Source organism: Scatophagus argus, chromosome 5 (genome assembly GCF_020382885.2).
Source record: "Scatophagus argus isolate fScaArg1 chromosome 5, fScaArg1.pri, whole genome shotgun sequence".
Lineage (NCBI taxonomy): Eukaryota > Metazoa > Chordata > Actinopteri > Scatophagidae > Scatophagus > Scatophagus argus.
In genome coordinates, this window is record NC_058497.1 from 17,261,069 (window position 1) to 17,287,173 (window position 26,105).

Here is a 26,105-nt window from a genome sequence, read left to right on the forward strand (position 1 = left end):
CCATCTATCAAGCCCACCGTTCTGGCCCCAGCTCAAATGACGATCACAACTGTTGAGCTACGTGAAGCGCGAGGTATAATGATAGCGGACGGAGCACCCAGCAGGAAGCACATCAGCATCCAGACTCAAGAAAGCAGATGAAGCTGTTGTATTTGCACTCAGGGAAAATTAGCGATGTGATATTGCGCATCTAAGCATGAACTGACCTTTATTTCAATCACTTCCTGTACTTGTAACTATTGTAGATCATCTGTGTACATGTAAATATGTAAAACAAGCTTGTAACATTTTTTTTTCAAAATACAGATTTATATTGCAGAAACTTGCTTAAGTCAGACTTCATATATTTTAATCAGCCACTATGAATAAAAGCTTCATTTCATGGGACCTGCCGCATGTTCTCAGTGATGAAGAGGACATCTGTTTTCTCTGAGGACCACTGCTAGATAGACCAAAGGAAGCTGGAATCTTAGCCCAGTACGGCAGATGAAGCAAGGTTTTTTTTAATGTTACAGCCTTACTCGTTCCTCAAACATGAGCATGAGTTATCCAAACGAAAAATGTACAAACTAAACAATAAACAAAACAGCTACTGAGTGTATTTGAGCACTGATCCCTGCAAAGTAATGATTGAATATGCAGGAGGGAGAGAAAAAAAGTCAGTCATTCAAGTGCGTAACATTTTCCAGTACTCTTGTGTCCAGGGTTTAGCCTTTAAGAGGATCCAGGGAGCACTAAAATTTTAACCAAGAAGCACCATCATGGAGGCCAGCTGGTTATCATAAATATTCCAGCTAACCTCTGTGTCCGAAGATGCAGTCAGTCATTTCCCAGGCTCTTCTTTCTGTGGCCAGGCTCAGGCACGGCCACTTCTAATCATCATCGTCATCAGCATCGTCTTTGAAGTGAATGTGTTGTCCTCTCGGGGCAGACGCCCACGTTCTGTCATAGCTCGTAGTCCCGCCCGCAGGCTTCTCCTGGGTGGTGATGAGGTCTATGATGGCAGTGATGACAGCGCAGTCTTTGGACTGACGGTTTTGCCAGTCCACAGGAGCAGGGTTACGAATTTTCTCCTCCAGCAGGGAATCCAACTCCTTTTTCAAACTCTGTCAAAAAAGACAGGAACGGGAGTTTAGTAAAACTAATCTCACAGTGACTACAGCTTTATTGATATGTCTTTTGTTTACCTTGACAAGGTGAGCAATGCGCGATGGCGATCTGAAGACAATCCACTGGTCCACCGCCACAGTCTCCTGGTCCTCGTCTTTCTGGATTGTAATGTCCCCTCCAAAGAACAGCAGTGAGAATGGGGACACCTCGGTGCAATCATACAGGAAGATCTGAGGACACAGAGAAAAGTCGATGAGTATTAGAACAAACACGGACGAAACACGCTAACACGCTCAGTGACAAGGAGCGGCATCATTATGACACACCGTGCCTGACAGCTATTCTGTGGTGTGGGCTGAAAGTGTCCCATTAGTGAGGAGAGTTTGAAATGTGTTTCAGTGCCTCCAGTGTTAGGAGAAATGTCAACATGCCCTGTCTGAAAATCTTGCAAATGTGTTACACAGTTTTCCGTCCATCTTCCCCTCTGCTTAACTGACAGCTGCTTATGTAGAGTGATTTGACTATTGCTGCCCAAAATTAAAAAGATTCCTTTAATAAATGGCAAAGTAAGTAAATATTTTTTACAGATTATTATAAAGTCTGAATTATTGTATAAAATAGAAATGATCTATATACATGTGTTCGCATAAAGTGCCTACATCTATCAACAGCAAGAGAGACTACATAAGCAGCAGACTGTATTCAAACAAAACCTATTTAAGCTTTGAAGGTGACAGACGGAAGTGTTGAAAATTAGCATCAGTGAGAGGTAGAGAAAGGTGTAGGAGGCAAAGAAAAAAGAAGCAAGGACGGCAACGACAACAGCATTTGCCCCATGAATGTGTATAATGGAGTGGCAGGGGCAAGTGCGTCAGAGGAGATAAAGTTTAACGTCATCTCTCACTTTCTTTCCTTCATTCTGCTTGTGTGTCAATGGTTTTCTGTTTCCTCCTCTCAGTATGCGAATAACCTTGACAATCTTGCTCTCTCAGGATACCTTTGTTTTATTACAGACAGAGAAACCACTTACATACTAAAAAGAATTTAAAAAAATAATTAAATGATGGTAGTAATAATGGTGAAATCCAGCAAAACATTTCCTCGTGAAGATGAATGCGGCAAAGCAAGAGAGAAAGGCACAGGCAGCCATCGCAGGACATGAAAGGTGTTTGTCTGCAGAATGGTAGCAATTCACAAAGAGAGACAGCACAAAAAGAACAAAGATGGGAGGGAGGGGAAAATGGGAGTGAGAAGAGGGACGGAAAAAAGCAAAAAGCAAAGGAGAAAAGATAGAGGAAGAGGAGAGAGGGTGGCAGTCGGGGAGCCACACTGACCATTTTGCTCCCCCTGCTCCACCACCACCACCACCTCTTACACAGTGTCTGGAAGCTTTGAAGCACAAGAGCCTTTGAGAGGAAGTTGAAAGGCAGCGTTTTAATCAAATATTCATTCAGTGTAAAGCTGGCGTGGTACCGCTGCCAACCTTTAACCACTGGTCCCTCTTTCCGCTCATATACAAAATCAAAAAGATACAGCAACATGCACTCAAATGTGAAAACACACAACATTCACAGCACGATGCGTTCACATGTCCCCTTGCCTACTCACGCTGCTGGTTCTCATCTTGAGATGGTAGACGAGCCACGCATAGTTGAACTCCGTCTCCTCAGCATTGACAGATTTCGGGTGGATACACACCTTTCCATCAGCCTGGGTGTACACTTTAACCCTGAGAAAGACGAGACAGTCGTTATGTTCTGGTAAAAGAAGATATAAGGAATGTTTTGTTTTGGCCAAGACAACAGAACCTTTTCTCCATCAAAAGGAAAGTCTGAAACATGGCATTTCAGTTTCATCGAAGGTTATTAAGAATCTACAGAAAACATATCTTAAAAGTAGTGACTTATTCTTTATCACGCAAAATTCCAACCATCAATGTTCTCACTGGAAACAAAACAAAGAATCTGAGGTTGCGAAAGGCATTTTTCAAGTGAATGCAACAAAAAAAAAAATCCCCAAACAAAAAAAAAAAAGAAACTGGGGTGTGAAGTTAGACAGAAGTGGGTAGCAGACCTCTACAGTTTGCTCCTCATTCCTGCAAGAAGACAGAAGCTCAATGCTACATTAGCTGTTATGAGCATAACACCTGAATTTGTACAGTTGAGTGAATTGAGTCAAGTCACATTGTGGGTAATGTTGGGGCTCTGAGCTTTACAGAGATTTTATTATGTATTATAAATCTGGTCAAAATAAGCATGCTATTTTCACATCTACACATACACAATATAGGTGTGTTTTATTGCTCAAATTATTTAAAAATTCATCACTTTAATGAGCCAGAAAGCAGTTCTACAAACAACCCATCAACTGCTTTTGGCTTGTTAATCCATGCCCAAAAGAATAACTCCTGCCGGTTGGGAGAGAGAATACCAAAGAGAAATTGTGATGCTCTAACATGAAAGTAACACTGTGTTCCCAACTCCTGCGTGTCAGCCAGACAAAACCGACTGCTCGACTGCAGGGAACAAGCTGCCTGTGCCAGACAGCGGTCTGATTTAGCAGCCAAACAAACAAAAAGTGCTTCACCGAGCAGTGAATTCATTAAATGCTGCAGTGAGTGCAGACATGTGAAAACTTACAACTGGCTTTGCATCCCAACTGTTAAGATTTACTTATGCAGAGGAAATGACCCTTGAAATTTCAAAGTGCAGCCGGGTCTGAAACTGTCACTGAGACAGACAAACAAAAGTGACAACCCTGCTGCGAGAGTGTGCGTCTGCCTCCCTGTTGCGTGAGCCTGCACACAGGACACAGCCGCTGCTTATTACAGCTGCCCGAGGGCAGCTTTATGATGACTGCATTGATCTTCATCTGCAAAAGCGCCTGTTTTTGACAATTCTGCTAACATGGTCTCTGCACAGCCTTGGGTAATTGTCACAGGACCCTTACAAGAACCCTTACCTGAGATGACTGATGAGATATTGCAGTGTGAAGGCCATCTTTCTGACAAAGATCAATAAGAATTATTTTTGCAGCTCTTTCCTACCTGTCTCTGCTCATCTCCCCTCTCTGAATTGGCAGACTCACCCTGGTCTCTTTTTGCTGAAAGATGGCCTGATCATGGCCACCTTGGGGTACAGACCAGCTGCAATCACTGCCTTGATTAATTTCTCATTATCTGAGGAATGAATGACAGTTAGAGAAAAGACAAATGAGCAGGGCTACATTTACATACCTTACATAGTGGAAACATTTTCTCACCGTTTAATCAAGACCAAAAAAAACTCTTAGTTACCTGAGTTGACATTAGATTTGGGGTCTTTGGGGTCCTTGCTGCTGACAAAGCCTGCATGCATTAGATGCTCGGCAAATTGACCCTTCATGTTGTGCAGCATCTGAATGATAACAAAAAAATAAATCACCTCTAAAAAAAAGCCTGCTTGTCCTTTTCTGCCCAAACAGAAGTCATCTTAAAAATGTAATCACGGTTTTATTTTCAAAGCACTTCAGTGTGGAGCTCAGTGCAGCACTCGCAATCAGCCCGGCTCACCTGGAGTGTATTGGCAGACAGGAAGTTGTCCCAGCAGTACTCCCTCTCATACCTGGCACCACGCTGTTTTGTTTCCTCCCAGCCCTAGCCAATCATTGAATGATAAATTAGGATGGGATCAATTTATACAACAGGCGGAAATAAAAGAAAACTGGCAGATATGTGCTGTTCTACCTGGAAGGCGTTGACTATAGTGAGGTGGTCACTCTTGGAGTTTTTGGACAGGGTCTTTCTCCTCATGTCTGCCATCTTCTCTTTACCCTAAGAGAGTCACATGCATTAAGTAACATTTTAAGACCAACTTTGCATTAGAAAATTAAAAAAAATCTGAAATTTGAAGCAATGTGTTGACGTGTGCACGTGTGTCCCCGCAGACATAAGCTTTCATATCTGTGAATGCAGTGCCCTACCAGGGGTATGAAGAAAGGGTCTTTGAAGCTGAGCGAAGCAGCAATGGTGAGTACGGGGTCGAGGCAGCCCAACAGAGCCCCAAACAGGATGAGCTTCCCAATGTGAGGCTCCACAGGCAGGCGAGCCAGATGGAAACCCAGCGCCGTCAGGTTCTCCGCATGGTCCAGGGCGTTCTAACATACAACATGCACACATCTTCAATATTCTCAGCCCAGTTGCACCCGCAGGTTTTAAGGTCTGGTCTTAAGCTGTCTCAAGAGAGAAGCCCCTCCCCACAGGGCATTACACAAGCAGATGGTCCTTTTAACTTCACTGTTGCAGAGGAAGCGATGCTTATCAAGGAACACGTAAAGTGCTTTATGTTATAAATTCATCAAGCTCTAGGAGGATTGGAGGACCAGAATCGCTTGTTGACCAGCATGGACAAGACATCAACAAAGCAGTAGGAGATGTATCCTAGCAACTCACGCTGCTTTGCAATAACCACAGAGGCAACCGCAGAGGCATTCACAAGGACGTCCTTTGCTAAAACCAGTAGGTGCAACCCATCTCTTGAGCTCAAGACAACAATCTTTTCAAAAATATCCACTTGACAAGAAATATGTTCATCCAAAATTCAATCAATCAATTCAGATTCAATTCATCAGTAAATTAATTGGGGGATTGGCAGAAAATTAGTACTCAGCTATTCTGATAATTATTAATTAATTGCTTCAATTATCTTTCAAACAAACAAAAAAAAAAACCCCACCAAAGCCAACGAGTTTGTCATCTGTGAAACGTATTTTTCTCAACCATACTTAAAGGATAATTTAGAGGTTTTAGACTGGTTGAAAATTCAATTTTAAGAAATTTTAAGTGGAATTTCTCATCATCATCTGACATTTTACAAAGCAAATAATTCATCAAGAAAATAACTGGCAGATACAGCCCTGAAGTTAAATTGTGTTTCTAATTTGTTTCAGACTTTCTTACCAGGTTTGTGAGGTTCTTGATGGCTAGGTTGACAGCCTTTTCAGTGGGTGGGTCCAGGGCTTTCTCCAGGAATCGCGCTATAGACCCGAGCTTCAATATCTATGCAGCACATCACATCACATTACACACAAATGAGCAAAGACATTATTTTTACACGAAATTCTCTTCCTTTTGCCTAAGGGCTTGTCATTTGTGGCTGACATCAAATTGTGGACAATACATAAGTACAGTGAGGTGTACCGCAGTTAGCTTCATGTGTGTCTTCTCATGGTTTGCTCATGTTGCTGTTTACATGCTATGTGTGACAAAACAACCATCACTGTGCAGAGTTAACAACATTAACATTCATCTCTAAGTGCAAGGCTGAGCACAGAATTAATGTGATGATAAAAGATGACATTATGAATATCCAGATTCTCTCAATGCGCATTCACTGCCAAATCAAAAAGGGATTTCTAAATGCATCAAACATCTACCTGTGACAAAGAGTAAGCAAGCGAACACATTTCTATGTCTGACTAATAGGGTGCTATTGGAGTGTTTGTGCATTAGAGAGTGTGTGCTCAGGGTTAGCATGTTGACAGTGTTCTCTCGCTTTAACTACAGACTGATGCATTAGTCCGCCTCTCACCCACCAGCTTAAAAAAAAAAAAACAAAAAAACATCCAACTGAACTCATGGAAGAAACACACACTCAAAATGCATATCCAACAAAGGCACTGGTGAGAACTCTCATTGCAAACACTAGATCTGAGTGAACTTTGACTCAATGTTCCATTAGCATGGGTTGAAATATGTCTGAGTGGAGTATGAGGATTTAAAAAGAGAATGCCAAAAAAAAAATAAACCCAGAAAAAAAATAGTTAGCAACCAAAGAAGAAAGCGACTGAGCAATTTACACTGTCGACAGAAAGAGAGAGAAAGAGCTGGAGAGCAAAGGGGGCATGAGTCAGCCCAGAGTGTTCATCCTTAGTTAGGCAGGAGAGGCTGTAATTCAACGCCAAAGACCAAAAACAGCATCACTGTCCTTGCCACACCCCTCCCCCTCTGTACTCTCAAAACTCATTCACAGCAATCTTGTCCTCATCTCAACTCCCAAGCCAACACCTATTTGTCTCTCCATGTCAGCCTGTCTCCCCTCTTTCTCTGCACATTCACAACCTTGATCTGCAGGCACAGCTCCTCCAGTGGTGTCCTCATGATTTCGGGTAATTGATAGGCATCCAGCAGGCTGGCCCTGAGGCCATTGTACAGATGATAACACATCCCTGGACACACCCTGGATATATGCACAGAAGAAGAGTGGGACAGAGAGGAGGAGGGGGTGTTATGTGTGTTATATCATTCCTGTGACAAGAGCTTAATCTAAAATCAATGGGATGAAACTGCGCTCAGTGAGCAGCCCCTGCTAATTGGGCCTTGCTCCACTTTGATGTCAGAGCCTGACAGGAAACAACCGGGGAGCGAGCGTACTTTGCCTTTCTCAGTGTTTACAGATGAGAAGGCAGGAAGGAGCACACAGATGGGGAAGACTGACAGAAAGTTGAAATGACAAACAGAAGGAAAAATAATCTTCCCAGATTAGTATCACATACCCAGAGGCACGACTATATACAAGTTTCCTGCCTATATAAAAAAAAAAAAATACACAGATATCTCTGTGTACAGAGAAACACACACACACCTGCCGGCACGTCCTTTCCTCTGTTTGGCATTTGCCAGGCTAACCCACTCTTCTGTCATAGTGCTGATGTTGTTGTTGGTGTCAAAGTTGGTCTCCTTAATCTTGCCTCCATCTATGACATATACAACATCATCTATGGTGATGCTGTGAGGAAGAGAGAAGAGAGGAGAGGGGAAAGAGGGGTGGTGGTGGTGTTAGAATGTAGACCAAATCAGACAGAAAAAATAAACAACTTCAAAGCAGTCTGCCAAGAATGCTTAGCTGAAACTCTCACATACACACACACACTCATTCAAAAGTAAAAAGAAAATTTAGCCTTTCGGCAGGTTTAGAGTCTATATTTAGTGGAGTGACGTGAGGGGAGTGCAGGCAGCTTCTTAATTTGTTCGGTTTGTGTGTGTGAGGCTCTGTGTGAATGCATTAACAAATTGCCTGTCAGAGAATCAGTCTGCACCACCCAAGCCAATATGACAGTGTTCATAATCAATCCAAGAAATGTATGCTAATTAGTCCCGAATGTGATGTTTGTATTAATGACTGGGGCCGACCGCATTACACTTTATGCACACAAACACACACATGACAGAAAGTGTCGTCACACTTTTTCTTTTTCACAAACTTACCAGAAATTAACAGACAAAATACATTTTCAAAGGGCTGGAGAATTCAAACAAACACACACACAAACACACACACCTGGTCTCAGCTATATTGGTGGCAATCACAATCTTTCTAACTCCAGGAGGAGGCCTTTTGAACACCTGGGGGAGTGAGAGAGTGAGAGAGTGAGAGAGTGAGTGAGTGAGAGAGAGAGAGAGAGAGAGAGAGAGAGAGAGATGAGATTGGACTTTTCTGATATTGAAAAGGGAATAAAGACTGACAGACAGTCGCAGAGACGGACAAAGAAAGAAACAGAAGAGTGCTGACCTGCGTCTGATTAACGGTGGGCATGAGGGAGTGCAAAGGGATGATAACGAATCGGTCTGAAACACAAACAAGACACAAAGGGCAAATTCAAACAAAGCACCATTTCCCAATGTAAGATATTGCTGCTAGTGCTTGAGGTTGCACCATGAAGTATGACTGAATATACTCATAAATATTGAGATGCATTAGTTTATCAATGTTATATTTTCCTTATTATGCTAATATACAATATGCACAACTCTGACTGCACTTATAGCACATAATATTCAAAAATCAAATGTGTAAAATGTGTATTAAAGTATTCAAAATGTGACCTCATACCAAAAAAAGAATATTTTTTTTAAAAATCCAATATTTAAAGATCTCTTCCGGTCATGTTTTATGCTTCCATTACTTTCTGTTTGATTGTTCCACAAAAAAGTTTAACTAAAATTACATCCTCTCATTCCTACTCACTGAAAAAACGACAGTCTATGAAAATGCAACTCCTTCCACGGTACTTCTGTTCTACACTGAAAAAGTCTGATCTCACTGTATGGGCACCGGAGGTTTTTAAAGTTTTCACATCATCACTCTAGGGCTGCAACTATCAAACATTTTCATTATTGAATAATTTCCAGAATATATTCTTGATTAATTGATAGGTTTGGAAAATATGAGACAATAATGACACTGAACCTCACTATTTTCTAAAACCCAGTGAATTTTGTGTGCTTCAACTAATTGATTCAATGATCTGGACACACTTGGGTAAGTTGCATATTGGATCAAATTTGGCTTCCAAACTAGCTGTGGTCACAAAATCACGCCTATATGCACATGTGTGAGTTCAACACAGATGAACTTCCTTCAGCAACTGAGCGTGAAATACAGAACTGGTGTCAAACTGCAAAGTGCCCTAACAAGCAAAACACATTGCTGAGTAAAGGTAGGATTTAAAGTCACATAACACCATATGAATATTAAAATAATGATCTTTTCTACTGTATGTTACCCTGCAAGTCACTGGTATGCGCTTTGGTGTCACATATTCTCTGCATGTTGCTGTGTGTGTACCTGATCGGAACATCTGCTGAGCCATGAGCAGGTCATTGAGATTGCTGATGTTGTCCCAGCCAGGCAGGAAAACCAAGATTGCTCCCTCCTGTTTGACAAAGACATGACAACACACACAGCTGCTGAAAGACACAAAAACCAGTAGGGCTTCAGAAGAAGCAAGAAACAAACTGCCAAAAGAAATAAACAGCCATTAGCCAGAGGAGCCCCATCAGAGCGCTGGGTGCCCGTGGCCTTGGAGGAGCCGAGCCGAGCCGAGGCAGATGGAGACAACTTGCCCTGAGCTCCAAACCTCCACAATCAGCCACACAACGGGCCCTGAGACTGTCTGCCAACACCATTATAACAACAACATCTTACCACTACAGGGACAGCCTCAGCTGCACATTAACTCAGGGACAGAACTGATTCTCTCAAGGCAGAAAAACAGAAAACCAATTAGTCACCTGGAATATATAGAGACAAACGAATGCAAGCTGAGAAAACATCAGCAGGAAAACAGACGATGGTGGCTAATGGATCTGGAGGCATTCCAGTGTGAGCAAACCAGCTGTTTGACAATGGCTGTGAAAGGCTGACCATTTAAAGTACAATAGGTGTCACTCAACCATAAAAACAATAACACATCACGCTAAAATAAAATAAAGAAACATTTCACGGCTGATGAGAAGCTAATCTTTTACTGTAGCAACAAAGAGCAGGAAATAGAGATTAGTACAAGCCAGAATATTTAAAACAGATTTACATTAGATTACAGTCGACCAGAGCAAACCTCCACATTTCAGATATACAGAACAGATTTACAAAGTAAATTATTTAGCCCTGGGTACTACCTGAAAAATGTTTACAATACTTCAATTTACCAAAACTGAAGTGCAAGCAGTACAGCTTAAATAAACTGCCAGACTTCTCAGCGCATCAGTGCTTTATGCTCTCTGAACATAAGCTAGCATTCAATAACTTTATATAAATAAAACGTTGTCTGACATTAACAAAGTTTCAACATTTTTCTGTATTAGGACAGGAAATATCTGATCAAAGCACTGAGGTTTGACACCCAGCTCTAGAAATAGTAACTACTCACATAATCGGAGTTATAAACAAAAACAACAGGGTGTTTTGAATGGCGTTAAGAAATATGTGATTAATCTTTGACACAAATACAAAAGCTGCAATTTACAACAAAAATATGCAGATCAGTTTGTGCAAAGCAGTCTACCACAGCTTCTAAAGACAATTCTGTGTGCACCACACTGAAGAGGTCTCGTACAGGTAATAAGGCATCAACCAACCCAACTGAAGACTAATAATTTAAGAAGCTCCAGAGTAAAATACAATGTTTATGTTATCACCAATTGTGTAAAAATCTATTTCATTACATCAAGGGCTTACATGTAAAAATAAATTCTCAGGATAATATTAACCTGGTATAAAATAATTATCTGTAAAAAATTACTCTGCTAGCTATTCATTTCCAAAGAGGGAAGGGAGATGAAGAATAGTAGCTTCTGGGCTCTGAGCAGCCTTGCCTTTTAATTAAAGCTAATTATTATTACCAGTTCTCAACCAATGGCACCCACATGGGACTGTATGTGTGTGTTAAGGTCTCTGCATGTGTGTATGTGTGTGATAAGAGAGAGGGGAGGATGAGAGAGAGAGAGAGATGTAGGCAGCACGCTTAGTTACAACCTGACAGAAACACATGTTCAAACACATGCAGTGCAAAAAGAGGCTGTGAATAATTGTAGCTAAAAATCAAGTACAGTGAGCTCTGAAGTGTTGGCCTACTATTTCATATGCACACACACCAAACCACCTACACACACGCAGACAGACACACACACACACACACACATACATACAGTTGCACCCAGCAGGCGTTCATTAATGCCTGCATGTCAAACCCCTAGGTGTCTAATCACAGACCCCTGCGACATAATTAACCAATCATCACAGTCAAAAGGCTGGCAGAGGGCCCGTATCCTCAGTTCACAACGCCATAATGGTGAATCAGCCAGTTCCCTCTCGGCCGTTTGACAATGCCACGGCAAATCAGCTGGTAGACGGGCTCAGTGTGGCCGTGACTGATAGAGATACGGCTTCAAGTGGAAAGGGATAATTATTCTGTCTATTTGCGTTAGTCACTCCCCATTCTGAGCCCGTCTCTTTCTTTTGCTCCTCTCTAGTGTACGTTTTTCCACAAACAGTCACAAACTAACACATATGTCGGTTCTATTTCCCTTGGAAAAATACAAGAAAAGTGAGTGTGTGATTGTTTTTTTCTTCCTTCCACTGATTCAAGCACTACCTAAGTGTTCTCTACCTTCATTACTCTCCTTTTAATAGTGACAATGAGCTAGCCTGAAAGGTATTGATTGTGATAGTCTATTCCATTGTGCAGCTCTGCTTCACACATGTTGGCACTGGAATACATGACTCTGTGACTAGAAACTACTGGAAAAAAAGAAACATGCTGCAAATACAAATTGGAACAGGAAAGTTGCTGAAATAGTGGCTATGTTTTAAGATATGTGCTCTGCTGTCATTTCATTCAGTACAGTTAGGCTACTTGCTACAGGAACTACTGGAAAAGTAACACATTCACAACAAGTCTGATCTCATCTAGTTGACATTATACTCCACATTGCCAAACGCCTGGATTTGTCACTGAAATAAGGCATAACATAACATGATATAAAACCGAGGAAATATAACAAGGACTGGAATGAGGAAAAAACGTGGATAGATGTGCATTGGGAGAGCATCTGCTCGATCACTCATTAGCACAGATCTGCTGCCAGGATGCGTTATTTCCTCTGATCTAACGTCGCACTGTGTTTGGAAGCTTGCCCTTGTGTTCCTTCCATCTGCTCTACCTAAGAGTGTACCGTACTTCTGTTCCTTTGTCAGTTTCCACGCCTGTGTCAGCTATCTACTTTTATTTGATCTGAAAGCATCTTCCATGTGGACCACTGCTTCACTTAGATGATAATTTTGGAAGATTTTCAAGTCTGAAAATGCAGAACAACGTTTTTAGACTGCTCGGGCACATAGAACAGGTTTGTTGGATGGCTGTCCGAGAACCAGACACATAAAGTTAAACTGACCTCTTCATTGAGCACAATATGGCGAATCAATGCCAGGATCAGTTGCAGGTCAATCTTCTCATCACCGTCCAACATCTCCAGTGCCTCAATGGTGTTGTCAGAGTATCTGCAAAACATGGGACAGAGGGAACAAATAAATAAATAAATAAATAATCAACCATCTTCCATGATATTAAATGAAAATGCTACATTATGAACAGCTGTAAGTTACTTTTACACATGAAAATTTCCAAACATGGAAACTCACTTCCCTGCCTTTGGGGAGACCAACAGATCACTAATGAGCTCACCAGACATAAGAGAATGGCGCCTTGTCAATGTCTGCATAGTGCTGAGTGCCACAAGGACTAGTGCGGCGCTTATATTTTCCACCATCAAAATTCTTGGAAACTTGTTCAAAAATAATAATAAAAAAAAAAAAATTACATGCCTCACTTTGGTATGAAGTATAAGCCGGTCTCATTTTCAGCACAAACTTTTCATTTGGATACAGGCTGGGTTGATTTCAACAGATGAATTGTTATTTTTGATAGAATATTTTCTCATGAATTTTTCACATAAAAGGAAATAAATAATTAAATATAGGAAGAATCGATATTATAATAACAATTAAAGCACATCAAATAAAAGTTTTTGAGAGATCACTTACTAATGCACTTTCAATGTAAGTGATGGAGGACAAAATCTGCGCAAAATGCAATCAAAAGTTTACGCCCCCCCCCCCCCCCCCCCCCCCCCCCCCCAACCCTAATGGATAAGTGATTTAGAAAATGGATGGATGGAGGGATGAGTAAGAGGCTTCAGCTGTCCAAGTTACATGAATAAAGTACATATGCCCTCCAAAGCTGCAGTCTTTTTTGTTAATATGCCCCCAATGCAGCACAGTGCTCTCCTAGGAAACACAAACACAGCATTTCACACTAAAAACACTGTAACTTTAGAAGATACCAACTAAACTTGTTTGTCATACTGATGAAACCTCAGTAAGAAAAGGTGCAATGAAGAGAGGAAGGAAGAAAAACCTGTTTCAATGCTCATATGGGCACCAAACTGCTATTTTAAGACAGACTTGATGTGGTATGAATCTATCCTTCCTATCTACAGACGTGAAGTGCTATGGGCCCCGAGCTTACATTTGGCACTTTAGCCTGAATTACACTTGGGCATCAATGACATACTGTGTCTACAGCCAGTGTGTAGGTACTTAGAGTGAAGGAAGTGATCTATAGCTCTGCCTGGGGCTCTACACACCAATTGTTGTAGCACTTTCATAACATGACTGTTGTTCTGTGCATTTAGGCACTTGAACACACTTTCTACAGATAAATAACAGAAGTAATAATGTTTATGTTCTCTCACATTCACTTTGTGACACAGAGCAGTAACAATGGTGGCAAAGACAAGGGACTGCACTGCAAATACTGCTCTAAATGAAGACGAATATTTGCTGTGTGTTATTGAGAAGAGATAACAACTTAGGTGGAACTGGCTCCCTAAAAAATGTTGAGGCTGTAGCAGCAAGTAGCGGCTGCAGTGTTTATACAGCCCATGGTACCTATATGTGCAGTTTTATTTTTGAAGAATAGCAAATGAACATTTTTGTAGTTTTGTCATAGGTACAACACTCAGCGCAAATGTATAACAAATCTCAAGTGTTCCGAAGCACTCAAACCTGCTCTGTATTCAGTTTTCAACACTAACATGTCAACTTGAAGTTCAAATACACAAAAAAAAGAAGGCTATTTGTTCAAAAATGTTATTGTCACAAAGCCAAATCCTCTCATTTGCCACCAAAACAACACATCCATCAACCTGGTAGCTACTCTGTCGACTCACCTCCCCTGCAGAGTGCGTGCATAGCAAGGCCAGCTCTCCTGGTATTCAGCTTCTTTTTCCTCTTTTTCAGGTCTGGAGTTCCGGCCCTGCCAAAAGCCTCTCTTCCATGTGGGTCGACGGTCCTGGTTCTGGGGACGATACCTGACAAACACACACCAAGCTAGTCCAGTTAAGAAACTACTGAAACAAAAGGGATGCATTGGTAGCATTTTTGTATTTGATGCTGTGCATGTTAGGGGCATGACTGTCTTTGTATGTGTGTGTTTGGCAGCAGTGTCGTACCTGGTCATCTCCACAATGTCCTCAAGTAGGAACTCTTTCACAGGGAACGTCAAACCAGGGATGTGGATCATTGGACAGTTATCTATAGAGAGTTTGACGCAGGAGTATATAAGAAGCAAGAACAATCCTTACGAGGTTTAATATATAATTTGGTGGGTTGCGTACCAAAATATCTGGAAAACTTCTCTGCATTGAGTGTGGCACTCATGAGGATGACCGTGAGGTCATCTCGAAGGTTGAGTAGGTCCTTCACAATGACGAGCAAAACGTCAGATTGCAGGTTTCTCTCATGGATCTCATCCAACACCAGGTGGCTGATACTGGACAACAATCTGACGCACGCCAAAAAGAAAAAAAGGTTACAATAATAATAGTTATTCATGGCTGTATGTAGTTACTCTGCCTTGCTTTAGTTTAATGTTTTCTCACATTTTGCTGCATAATTTCTTTTATTTTTGCATTCTTTGGTTCAAGTCTCAGCTATAACTTGAGACCCCGCCCACTTCTGCCTAGAGATCTGCTGCCAGTTTAATTTAACAACTGTACGGCAGTAGTCTGTAATGATGAGACGAGAGCGTCTGTGGTACTGAAAAGGTTAAAGCGTCACTGATGTGGTGGCTGGAGACAAATAATCGCACCAAGACTGACAAGTGTAAGCCTAGCTGCTGTCCATACAGACTACCAGCTTGTGAGCCTGATGCTGTGTAACTATACTTTAATGCAAAAGAAAAAGCTGCAGCATTTTGTTTAACAGCTATAGTCCTTAACTGACTCTAAAGACAACTCGTGCCAATTGTGACAGTGCATGAAGGAAGACAACAAGAGAAGCTGGCACTCTCACTTAGTCTCTGTCTTTTTTTCTGAAGACACTCAGAATGCAAAAGATGAGCACGCAGGGATGAGTCAACAAAGGCCGTGTGTGTATGTGTGTCTGTCTGTCTTCATTTCTCTGCCTGTAAGAATGGGGACCCATACTAATGATTCTTCCACAGACAGTAGAGTCAAACGCAAATGAATGGGGATAAAACATAGTGATGCAGAGGGAAAAAGAGAGAGGACGAAAAAGGCAACTGGAGCAGACACTCAGGGATGAAAACCACAGAAAAAGAAATTCTGGGAGAAGATGCGATGAGGAAGAAATGGATGATGGTAGAGGACTTACGGGTCTGAGCGAAGCCACTGAAGTATAATGCCTGTTGTACAGTACAGGATCGAACCTTGTCTCCGTGGTAACCGGCTGGAGAAATTGGAGTAGAAAAAGGAAAAAAATAATAATTTTACATTCTCAAAATGACACGGATTAAGACCAGAACAGTATAAAGTGAGGACACACTCTTGGGTTTAATTTCCCTACATACAGTGTATGCAGCTGTTAAAAAAGACTCATTTGCGTCCTCCTTCTTCATTTCAGCTTCTTCATGTTACTTTTGTTTTTTTTAAGTTAGTCGTTAAAAGATAACTTCATAGCAGCAACATACTCAGCCTGTACAAAGCAGAGTACATGAAGTTGCAACTGATGTTAGTGATAGAGAAATTTGTACCTGATAAGTAATGTAATGTTGTAATGGCCACTTGTGTTCACTCTATCTTCATGCCATAATTTGCATAAGCATTAGTGAGTGATGACAGGCTCCTGCATCGAACAGAACCATGAAATGACTTCTAATTTATTTAAATCAAAAAAAAAGCAGATGCTGCCTCTCTTATGGCACGCTTAAAAAATTCACTCCACCGACAACTGAACCGCAATAAAGGCTTTACTGTTCAAGTGATGCACGTGCTAATAAATGTGATATTTCAGAAGAAATAACATTAACAATGGGGAAATGAACATTTTATGAAGCCCTTGGAGAGGAACGAGAGGTATTTCACAAGATCTACTCACTGAAATGATGAAAGAAGTGCAACAAAAAGAGGGTCTAATTAAATCTTACTGATAAAAAGATTATAGACAACAAAAAGTACTGACACAACAGCATACAGAGTAAAATAATCAGTTTTAACTCCAGAACTCAGTTGTTCTTCATTATAAATTAAAAGCAGCCACTGAAAGAGAAGCTTGCCAGGGGCTGTGTACTACGGCTGGATTAACCTGCTGAGGGGTCTTAGGGCAAATAGGGGCTACTGGGGATCCATGAACCCTCGATTCCTCACACCCTCTGTGCAATATGTATAGTTTTCCTGTACTGCAACACAATCTTGGAGCAAATTAATTCAGTAAAATGCAACATGTAAGATGTTTCAAAGTCAGGTAATACAGCAGCATCATCCATAAGGCTCTCGACAGGTCTTGTTAATGGTGTATGTCTCCAAACAAGTTTTCCTAAAAAAAATAGTAAAAACATTAAATGTTGTTTTTTCAGGGCCCTTAGAGTGTCCTCAGTAAAGGTGATGCTGTTCAAATATCCAAACTCAAATTTTTCTTATGACAGCCTTAAAATTTTATAGCTGAGACAGACTGCATAAGAGATTAATTTTGTTTACTCTAAATAGTTTCTTGCTTTATGTTTATTATAACCACCCATCATTCAGCAGGAACATTTATTAGTCAGTAGAGAACTGTGTAGTCTAATACACACCTTCACCGCAAATGTAACTGAAATGAAGTGAACTGAAATAAAACTGTTGCTAACAGCTAAGATTAAATGTGTTCTGGCTGGTTTGTATGCACTTTTTAAAGCAGCTGATTCCCCACTGAGAGAGACTAACATAAGAAGAGTAAGGAGAAGTAGAGATGTGTACTTTTTTACATTAGCTGCTATGTGTGGGAGCTGGGGCATCAATAGAAATTAGACCAAGCTTGGGGAACAAATTGCCAGCTTATCCATGCACCCACTGACAGACACCCTGGGTCTCCATCAGCGACAGTGGGCAGTGACAGGAAAGCAGCAAGCTTCAAAAGATGCCTTTATAAACTGTCTAGACTTTGTTTAAGTTCTTTGTTACAAAACGTTGCTTTAGTTATTGCTTTCCTCCCTTAAGGAGAACTATGAATCATAACTTCAGTAAGTTCATGAAACTAAGAAAGAACATTGAAAAAATGTAGGAAATAGTCTTAAATTCAGAGTCTAGCGCCTTGTTTTTGTTCCATTCCTCTGACAGAAAGTAATCTTTCTATCTTTTTAGTTCTCATCTCCTGTATCAGTCTCACTTCATATCACTCCTGAGTTTCTTCTTTCCCCTACTCCCTTGGTGCTTCTATCTCATCCTCTCTTATATTCCACATTCTATTGTATATAATTCACTTTAGATTGCTGCACCCTCTTCTCTCTCGTATCTCTTCGCTCGCTCAGCCTGCATAGCGCTCAAGTGCTTTTCTCTCCAGATTTGTGTTTCCTTCCATGCGTATTATGTCAAATGACAATTCCCATCTACTAATTCTGTCCTTCAAAAACATAATAATAATAATTTCCTGTTGTATTCATCCACCCCATGTATTTCCCTTATCCTTCTTAACATAGTCTAACCATCAAGGAACACAGTATACTTGGACCAAGCTGATGTAATTCATGTGAAATGTGATTCCATGTCTGTGAATATACAATGAAACTGGAAGAATCAAATCATTCAAACTTTTTAATGGAAATTCATAAGTCCTAAGTAATATCTGGCCCCATTAGCCATTTTTATTCATTCTCTGGATTATAAGCATTTAACTATTATATAATGACCAGTGCATAAGAAGAGTAATTAAACTGCTGACTACAACTAAATATATCTTTAAGATATACCAATATGTCTAACTCTAACAAAGCTAGGCAACTTATTCCTGACCTACAAAGGCTCTTGGCTCTCTTCTTTTCTCCAACCTTGGAAACAGACATGCATGAAAGCACAAGATCTTCTAAAATCAAAAGTAAACATCTGAGATGGCAGAAGTTCAGAAGTCTGGAACAAGTCTAAGAAAAACAAAATCAAGGAAGGAAAAGAAATGATCTTGGTGAAAGCTGCAACAATCAAAAAGAGCCTATCTGGAACCTAAACAATGGGGACTATTCCTTACTCGGTTAGATGTTAATTTCTTAATGATGAAATCAGATTGTTTGACACCTGCATGGCAAAACACCTTTCAACACCATCAACCCGTTTTCTATACCGCTTATCCGCCAGGATCACGGGGGGCTGGAGCCTATCCCAGCTGACTACGGGCGAGAGACGGGATACACCCAGTCAAATGCAGGGCTGACACACAAAGACAGACAACCACACACACACAAACACACACACACTCAATGTAGCCAGCCAATTAACCTAATGTGCATGTTTTTGGGATCGTGAGAGGAAGCCGGAGTACCCGAAGAAAACCCCGGAAACTCTGCACGAAAGTGCCAGAAGGCCAAGATTTGAACCAGGTTTGAACCCTCTTGCTGTGAGGCAACAGTGCTAACCACTGCACCATGGTAACGCTCCCTTTCAACACCAATAGATCCTTATATAAACACGCCAGGCAGACAACATTTTTACTGTTCCTGTTCTGTTGTTTTCTGCTGTTCCTTGACCATTAAACCAAATGCAGATGTCTATTTAAACACACGGTGCTTTCAGTTTATGTAACATATGTTTGAAGAGACTTCTTTACCTCTGCAGGCGGATTTGGTAACCACAAGAATTTCCATTCCCAACACTTTCTGCTCTCTCTGCTGCTACACGCTCTGCTACCTGAGAAGAAGCACACACATGCAAAAACATTAAGAAATCAACCAGCACTGTGAGAAATAACAGCCATCTAATTCGCAAAACTGGTGCAGGAAATGAAAGATGCATACGACTGCATACAGTACTGTACAACTACAGTGTGCACATAGAAGCATACAGTCCAACAGTCAGACCCAAAAAAGCCAAAAGTGTACATACCGAGATGGCACTGATACGACGTGGCTGCGTGCAGACCACACGACACATGGAGCCCACACCTCTATTGATGTAGTCATCCAGGATGAACTGGGTGACCTGAGTGGTCTTTCCACACCCTGTTTCCCCACTTACTACCAGGACACGGTTCGAGTTGATCAGCTCCACCAGCTCCTGAGGATGGAGAAATGAAAGCAGGTGAGAGGAAGTGGAAGAATTATCAGATGAGGGTAATAAGATTTCTAAAACGGAAAAGCATAAAATCAGATTGTATGAAATAAAAACGTACCTCTTTTTTCCCATAGGATGGTAGTTTTTCCCTGAATTTCTGAAGAGAAAAAAAAAATCACCAAAGATTTGTAAACACTGAATAAAATCAATACAATGAAAAGTAGAAGTTGTCTTGCATGACTTGATGGGTACAATTTCAACATCTCCACTGAATTAATTCATATAATCACAGATTCTGTGTAGTGCTTTTGCAATAATTCAGTAATTCATCAGCCTTCACTCAGTGGAATAATATGACATTACAATATTGTGATACTGTTACTAATCTGCTCTCTAAGAAAATTTAACATTATTTTGAATATGCAACTTGACAAAAAAGGCAGCAAGAATGGAATAAATAAGTAGCAAGATAAAACATAAAATAAAGTAAAATCTATTGTACAGTCCCAAAAATTTCTCTTGCAGTCTTAAATGGTATTTAACTCCACAATTCATTGCACCTAATTTCCCAACAGAAACCATTATGCAACTCTGATATCATCTCAAAAAACATTTCTTGAGTTGGATTTGTAACAGACAGTAAAAGTCCAGGACAGTGGACATTGTGATATCTGCTAAGTGTCAGAGAAATGCAACCAAGCCTCTGCCAAAACAAGCAGACTATTTTGGTAGGCTAGAAGCCTTAACTTTTACTGTTGTATACACAAAACACAATACTAATCATCAAACTCACCAGCATTTCTTTGTACTTTAGATCTGATTTCTTGCCCTGCAGATCTCTCTTCAGTTGGTCGTCCAGTGAACTATCTCTGACTACTTCATGAAATAAAAACTCCACATCTTTGTCCCTCCTTCTCAGATCCTCTTTCTTCTCTTCTTCCTCCTCTTCTTCATCCCACTTGTCAGGAGGCTCATCTTTATCGACTGCAGCAGAGCTGTTGCTTAAAAAAAAACATTAAAAGGTAAGAATTATTCACAATATAGTGGATCACAAGACGATATTGGTTGTTCTGTGATTGTGGCATGAAGCGCCATCAAATATCAAAGTATATTTTTAGAGCAAGACTGTTTTTTGCAAAGTTACCGCTGTGATTTCTTCTGGCCCGAACTAACTTCTTCCTCCTCATCCTCAGATTTCAGCTTTATCATCTGTTTATCCTCTTCAGGCTCATCCCCATCAAAGTAACTGCATACACAGGTCATAAACATTTTAATTAGAGTCATACTGAGAGAAGTCACAGCTGGCAAATACCCCCCCGCCCAAAAAGAAAAACAACAAAACATAAGCAAAAAAGATATTCATGGCACTTTGATCCTATCTGGCTTTCTCATTTTTGTAAATGTAAGCTAGAAATTACACTGTGGCATGCAAGCTTTTCTTACCAATGACCACCTCTACTGGCAGCTGTCCTCCAGTTGCCAGACGTAGAGGCTATTGCGCCCCTGCCGTCTCTCTCTGGACCAAGCTGATCATTCTGGACAGAGTTAAGCAGCTTGGTAATGTGCTGCTCTCTGGCCTCATCCATCTGGACCACTGCCCGCTGCAAACAAACAAGAAAAGGGGTTATATTCAGTCATAATCTTACAGTTAGCTTAACCAAATGTGACACAAGCGCTTGGTTTGAAGCTCTGTTTCCTAGTGTTGTACAAAACTATATTTTCACCACTGAAATTATGAAATTCATTTAACTGTGATACACACTGCTTCTGATGGAAGGAATGAAGGATGAAGGATTACTTGCTCTTTTAACCCTTTCAAACGTTTCTGTCACCCTCAGACTTAAGGTGTCCATTCAAAACACAGTAAACAAAACCAACAAACCCAGGTTTTCCCGTGGTGTTTTGTTGTGGAGATGGGTGACTTTGTGTGAAACAAAGAAACCTTCTGATAATCATAAAATTAACTACAATCAGAGCTAAAAAAAAATTTAAGGGAAAAGTGTGTATACTGTTTGGACTTCCCGATAAATCTAACAAGAGATAAGATCAGGAGTGTGCAAGATTTTGCTAAAAGACACAATCCTGCACATGTAAAAGACTTTGGGCTGTGGACATTTCTCCATTTACATTAGTCTATACTCCACAGGGACAAAGTCAGTTATTTGTCACCTTCATTATAACTTCAGGGTCTCTTAAAACTGTGCTTAAAGTCCTCATCTCTGTTTCGACACCCTGGACACAAAAATACAGAGCATACAACCATACACAATCCATACCGATCTCCGGTCAGCCTGTTTCCTCCTCACGGCTCCGTATCTTGCGTACCACAGACCAATTTCACGACCCTTCAGATGTGGAGGAGGACGGTCTCGTTGTCCACCACCTCCTCGGTCCTGGTCAAAGTCGTAACTGTGTCCTCTCGAGCCTCCTCCACCGCCCCTGTCCCATCTCTCTCTGCTTCCATCTCTGTGCCCTCGACCTCCTCTTCTACCTTTTCTCCCACCTCCACCACCATATCCATAACTCATACCGCCGACGGAAACAAGCGACAGTTGCACGATACGCTCAAACGCTGTCAAAATATCCGTTAACCGATCAGAACGTTGACTTGTACTGTTAACTGCCGGCTAACGCTAACTACACTTAGCTAACCACAACACCAGGGACAGAAGTTAAAAGTCTACACCCATGTAGCTACTGACAGTACACTTATTGATAGCTACATGTATACTTTAACTTATGAGACACTAAATGATTCATAAAACAACAACAATCAGATGTTGTTGTCAAAATGCGGCAGTTCTTGTGCTTTCTTCTTTCCCTCTAGCATGTCGCAGAGTAAGGACGTCAGAATTTTTAGCCTCCTGTTGTTGTCGCAGCGCTCTGTGATTGGTTGCACCCACCCCGCATCCTCCAAACCGCCCTGTCCAACTCACACACACACACACACACACACACCATGAACATCTTTCAGCTTATAATGTCATAAGTAGAAAATTCTCTCATACAAGTAAAAATCTTGTGCTCATAAACTTACTCTAGGTGGTATGTAAGTATGAGTGTTTTTATTTTGTATTTGTGATGTATTTTCCTCTACAGCAATGGATCATTTGGCCAATGAAGATGCACTTTTTACACACATTTTTCAATTCATCAAACACCTTCAAACCTTCAAAATCAGTTGTACTTTTATATTGTTTTACAAAATGTATAAAAATATTACTACACCACTGATTACAGAAAATATAATAATTACTTTCTCTTCATTTAACTTGGATTTTCTCTCCGGTATGTTGCTCTGGTTTCTGCTCTTTGTTTTCTGGATAATCAAACAAAAAAGAACAACCAAATACGAGGAACCTCTGGCTATTACAGTCCGTTTTGAGTCCCTGAGGAGCAACAATTGTTGTTGTTGGTGGTGGTGGTGGTTTAAACAATGTCCTCAAGCATTAATATATGCACAGGCCGAGACAGTCTGTGCTGTCAGTGTAACTTGAGTAACCGACTCATTCTGTTCCACAGTGGAAGATCAGGGAATGACCTGTTGTCTGGACCTTAAAGGTTACAACCAAATGAAAAAGATTTACCATGACTGTTTTAGATGGTGGATTCAGACTCTGCGGTGTATGAGCTGACTGAAAATGTTTACTTCACATGTATGAAAAGTCTGCATCTTTTCAGTAAAATTCTGGTCCATTCTAAATTATATTAGACAATATAAACCCCTCATTCTCTAACTGTAAATATATGGGAATAATAGCTTAAAAAAATCTCAGTAGCATTTTATTGTAACCTTGATGACCACATGACTTGAATGTATTTAATAAATTGTGTCTTTATTTGAAAACAGCATGAAAATACTGAAGTCAGTGAACCGCATTTAACAGGTGATTCTTTCAATCAATAGCTTTTTGCTCCGCTGAGAACCTTTGCCAACAACTTCCCTCAGGGATCAATAAAGTAATCAGATTCCGATTCAGATTCAGATTTTTCAGCTTCATTGTTATTTCTGACTATGTAGTTCGCGATTACTTTGTCTACTCATTTCTGTTTTGCACCGTTCACTGGTTCTGTTTTATTTTTGAATGATCACACTTGCAGCAAATATCTAATTGGATTGTGCTCAACACTCTCTTGTTTTAAATTAGCTGGAATACTGAATGAGTGAAAAGATGTTTGTTTCTCCTCTTCCTCTCTCTATCACTTCTCCCCTCCTCTCCTGCTGCCTCTGTTTTACAAAATAAAAGCAATACACAAATTAGTGTCATGAGGCAACAAGGGAATACAAAGAGGGATGAAAGGGAGTCATTCATGGGTTTTGTGCCTGATTTTAATGACAGACTGCAGAGTCGATCCCACCTTCAAGGCTCTGTGTCGCTGTTGTGATATATGCATCATCACTTTTAAATCAGCCTCTTCTCTTCACCCAATCTCCTGCTGTAAAATAAAAATTAGTGTAGTGCATCCAAATCCAAAGGGGTCACCAACCATTTTGTAATTAAGGAAATCCAGTCTTCCAAATAGACGACCACACAAATAAAGTAGAAGATAACTTCAAAAAATGTATTAATCTGGAAAAAATTAAATGAATGATTGTCATTGTTTGAAAGATAAACTAGTTTTTATGACATTTCTGTTCTAATTTGTATGCAGAAGAATTTGCTTCCACTGGCTTCCTCACATTAAATCTGTATCAGGCTGTTTTCAGTTAAATATTTAGCTCGGGCAAAAATTGATTCAGTCTGTCTTTGAGTAGGACTCGGCTTGAAAACTAAAAAGAAATCAACTGTGATCAGCTAAAGTTGTTTGAATTAGGAGCACCCCACAGGCTCTCACCTCCGCTACCAAAACTTTAATCTTAGTCACTATTTTTGAAATATAGTGCTATGGATATTTCAGGAGATGGCTCTGAAGGGAACAGGTAAGGGACAGAAAATGAGCTGGAGTCGAAGGATAATCAGTGCAGGAGAACAGTGAGAAACAAAGGGAGGAAAGCATGAAAATGCCGAGAATGAAGCTGAGATGTGTGAGGAGCAATGTGAGAAAGTCTTTTGAGTAGGGGACAATTGTGATAACAAAAGGATATGAGGAGAGATAAGACTGTTACATGTGTTCTGAGCCCCCTCCCCCTAGTCCTCACAGCACCGTTCTACTGCACACCTTGTATTTATACCCCCTGGGCTACCCGTGTTGCATACAAATGATCTCTGACCCTAATGAATCATTTAAACAAGATGAAACCCGCAGATGAAAAGCATCATGTTTTAACAGAAGTCGTTTTTCCTCCTCTTCTGGCTTACAATCTCAGTAATGCATGTTGTACTCACTGATGGTGCACGTGCTGAACTAGAGGTCTCCAGCAATGCCACCGATGCAGTCTTACCTGGACCTCATTGCTTCAACATAATCAGAGGCTGTTAGTGGGAGGTGGAAGTCCTTGCAGAAAGAGAAGATAAAACCTTAAGAATAGCTGCAGGCCATAGTCTTTGATACAGTTTTATATTATTATACTTTTTGTTTTTGTCCTTAAATGTCTGCACAAGCACACAAGTAACATATAAGAAATCATTTGTTAAACCTTCTTTAAACTCGAGAAATTGCCATATTTTTACTGCTGATTTTCCATAAGTAAAAAATATTATATAGCTGGTGTGGATTATTCACATTGCAGTCATCCTAGTGGCACAAATCATGGTTACTAAATATCTGGGTCGATCTCCTTAAGTGTTTAATTATTGTGCTTCATCTACTTTTACTCTGTGATGAAGAATCCCATTTGAATAGATGTGTGTCACCGAATCAGTCCAGATGGTGGACATGAATGAGTAAACGTGCAAACACTTGTACAGCCACTGTGCAATTCCCAGTTTCTCACAAACACGTGAAAAAAAAAATTATTGATCACGAAGGTTTATGAGAGTGCTTGACCAGAAGCTAATGCTAATCCTTTCAAAAGTGAGAACAAGCAGATGATCGAATTTCTTCCACCCTGCTAGGCTGTGGAGATGAAGCCTCGTTCTGCTGAAAACCTTTGGCATGATTAACAGCTGAAATGGTTGACACTGAATACAACTTTACATTCATAATGCTTCATATGCCAACGCATTACATTTTGCCCAGGAGCACTTGAACTAGAAAAGCATTG

At 40.6% G+C, this 26,105-nt stretch overlaps 1 protein-coding gene across 2 annotated transcripts; it reads right to left on the reverse strand.

Moving 5' to 3' along the window:
- Nucleotides 1-191: 191 nt before the first annotated feature.
- On the reverse strand, nucleotides 192-22,825 carry dhx36 (DEAH (Asp-Glu-Ala-His) box polypeptide 36). Of its 2 annotated transcripts, none has more exons than XM_046389306.1 (26): nucleotides 22,237-22,824; nucleotides 21,404-21,561; nucleotides 21,105-21,206; nucleotides 20,754-20,961; nucleotides 20,079-20,117; nucleotides 19,793-19,963; nucleotides 19,518-19,597; nucleotides 16,101-16,175; nucleotides 15,104-15,270; nucleotides 14,939-15,020; nucleotides 14,657-14,797; nucleotides 12,821-12,926; nucleotides 9,714-9,801; nucleotides 8,658-8,713; nucleotides 8,427-8,491; nucleotides 7,731-7,874; nucleotides 7,208-7,325; nucleotides 6,047-6,145; nucleotides 5,071-5,244; nucleotides 4,835-4,921; nucleotides 4,661-4,744; nucleotides 4,406-4,505; nucleotides 4,198-4,288; nucleotides 2,719-2,839; nucleotides 1,188-1,340; nucleotides 192-1,106 (listed from the first exon to the last, which is right to left on the reverse strand). In XM_046389306.1, exons 1-26 carry the CDS (start codon nucleotides 22,486-22,488, stop codon nucleotides 873-875), a joined length of 3,195 nt encoding a protein of 1,064 aa, XP_046245262.1. In that variant the 5' UTR covers nucleotides 22,489-22,824; the 3' UTR covers nucleotides 192-872. The 2 variants fall into 2 exon arrangements, with proteins under 2 accessions (XP_046245262.1, XP_046245263.1); XM_046389307.1 differs by having other exon boundaries at nucleotides 966-1,106; nucleotides 2,711-2,839; nucleotides 22,237-22,825.
- Nucleotides 22,826-26,105: the final 3,280 nt, after the last annotated feature.

Excerpts from the sequence above, each read along its gene's own strand:
- dhx36 (XM_046389306.1), bottom strand. The coding sequence starts at position 22,488 with ATGAGTTATGGATATGGTGGTGGAGGTGGGAGAAAAGGTAGAAGAGGA. Across the intron at positions 4,922-5,070 it reads ACCCTTTCTTCATACCCCTG|GGTAAAGAGAAGATGGCAGA; the intron begins GTAGGGCACTGC and ends TGACTCTCTTAG. Across the intron at positions 4,289-4,405 it reads CAAATCTAATGTCAACTCAG|ATAATGAGAAATTAATCAAG; the intron begins GTAACTAAGAGT and ends TTCATTCCTCAG.